We start from the raw sequence: 2,164 nt of genomic DNA, 5'->3' as shown, positions 1-2,164 counted from the left end.
AACCCTTGCAGTGCAGCAGCCATCAGCCCCCCCAAAAGGGGGGGGAGCCTCTGCTAGCCCCACCCCCTCCAGGCTGGCCCCAACCCCCACACCAAGCAGGGGACCCCCCCTACAGAGGTGGGGGGGCATTAAAGTGCTTCATTAAGGAATTAACAAAATAGGATTAATTAGAGCAAAATATACAGACTTGGGGGAGGGGAGCTAGCCCCAACATTCACCCCAGGCTGCACTGGGGAGGTAATTAATGGCTCTGGGGGTAATTAAGCAAAGCAGAGACAACGCCAGGGTCCCCCCTGCCCCCTCCAGCTGGGGGGCACTAGCCACGCAGGGACCCCAAAATGCAGCTGGTTCTGGGGGGCAGCAATCAAGTAGAATGCCCCCTGGGGGCGGGGCTATAAGAGGGGGGGTCCCCCAGCTGTCAGTCACACCAGTTGCCTTAGAGATGCCCTTCCCCATTCAAAGCAGCAGCAGGAAAGGCCTCTGGTCCAGGGAGGTGGAGTCTGGCAGCAAAGCCCTGCCCCTTACAAGGCCAGGGGCAGGACCTCACCAATTCATGATGCAGTTCCTGTTGAGGGTCATGAAGTAAACCTGGCTGCTGCCGCCCGAGCGCACTGAGGCAAAGAACACCTGGGGGCAAGGGGTCAGAAGTCAGGGGGTGAGGGGCACAGGGTACCCCGATGCAGCTGGCTCTGGGGTGGGTGTGGTTGGGATTGCGTAGAACAGGCCTGGATGCTGCCAACTCCAGGGAGACTCACGTCTGGGTGTAAGAGCCTGGACGCACCCAGCTCTGGAGAAGGTCGCATCTGGGTGTAACGGGGCCCAGATGCAGCTGGCTCTGGGGTGGAACAGGAGCCGGGCCGTACCTTGTCATTGCGCTCGCAGAGGAACTTGAGACGCTGCGCCCGCTTGTGCATGAAGACGCCGTCCAGGCGTCCCGTGTCAACGGCGCGGATCTCAATGGCCTTCTCCCCCCAGCCCATGATCTGGTTGGAGCAGATGTACGCTGTGGGGTGGGGGGAAGGGAATCAGCCCAGAGAACCAGGTGTCCAGGCTCCCAGCAGCCCCTGGGCCAGCCCCAGACAGCAACATAGAGGGGACCCAGGCATCCAGGAGGGCCGTCCATGCCCTGCTATGGCCCCCTGGACTCGTGCCAGACCTAGAAGGAAACCCAGGCATCCGGGCTACCAGCACCAACCAAGCCCCCCCGTCCTTAAACCCCAGCCAGGCATCTGGGGAGACAACTAACTCCATCCCTGCTGCAGCCCATCAGATCAGAGAGACCATCGAGTGACCCAGGCGTCCGGGGAGGAAAAGGACCCAAACATCCAGGGAGAGGATGCTGTTCGGGAGGGAAGAACCCAGGCATCTAGGAGGGGAAGAACCTGTCCAAGAAAGGACCCAGGCGTCTGTGGGGGGAGGAAACCAGTTGTCCAGCACTCACCAACGGAGCTGGGCGTCTCCCCCCACTGCAGCACAACGTCCTTGGTGATGCGCCCGTGGGTGCTGACATAGACACCCTCATCCTCATAGCACAGCAGCATCTCCAGGCCACCGGCGTCGGGCAGGAACACGATAGCATGTGGTGTCACTGGGCCAGGGATCTGAGGGGGCATGTGGGGGAGGGGGAGCGTCACAGGGGTCAGAGGTCCTGGGGGAGCACGGAGGGGAGGATGGGGGGGCCTGCACACTCACGTGCACGGGCACATAGATGTCATATGTGTTGCCCGAGTCCACGTCAATGGCGTGGAAGCCGGTGCTGGAGCCGTAGACCACCTTGAGGCGCTGCCCCTCCTCCACTGTCAGCTCCACCAGCAGCGGGCGGTGCGGCAGGTCCGCAAACGACTGCAGGGGGCAGGGGGTCAGAGGACCCAGGCATCCGGGCCCCCAGCCCCCTCCCCTCCCAGAGGACCTAGGCATCTGGCGCACCTTGAAGGCCATGAATTTGTGGTAGGGCCGCGGGGCCCAGGCGTAGACCTCCACTGAGCTCTTCAGTGCAATCACCAGGAACTTGATGCGCTCATACTTCACTGTAGCCCCGCACACACGTGTGCGACACACCCAGGGCACAGGGACACATGTGACCATGAGACCCTCGATCCAGGGCTCTGGGCCCCCCCAGCAAGGGGAGCTCCAACCCCTTCCAGTGCCCTGGGAGCCTGCCCTG

General features: G+C 62.5%; 1 protein-coding gene across 1 annotated transcript in view; it reads right to left on the bottom strand.

The window, feature by feature from the left end:
• Positions 1-6: 6 nt before the first annotated feature.
• The window catches only part of MINK1 (misshapen like kinase 1), a gene marked incomplete at its 5' end in the record, with an annotated part of 11,534 nt that continues 9,376 nt past the window's right edge, over positions 7-2,164 (bottom strand). The window contains 5 exon segments of the mRNA XM_025211093.1: positions 7-627; positions 864-1,003; positions 1,442-1,601; positions 1,693-1,842; positions 1,927-2,027. Coding sequence (XP_025066878.1) covers positions 544-627; positions 864-1,003; positions 1,442-1,601; positions 1,693-1,842; positions 1,927-2,027 — 635 coding nt within the window.

Source organism: Alligator sinensis, unplaced genomic scaffold (genome assembly GCF_000455745.1).
Source record: "Alligator sinensis unplaced genomic scaffold, ASM45574v1 scaffold553_1, whole genome shotgun sequence".
Lineage (NCBI taxonomy): Eukaryota > Metazoa > Chordata > Crocodylia > Alligatoridae > Alligator > Alligator sinensis.
Note: the sequence above shows the minus strand (reverse complement) of the source record. Positions and strands in the feature narration are given on the sequence as shown.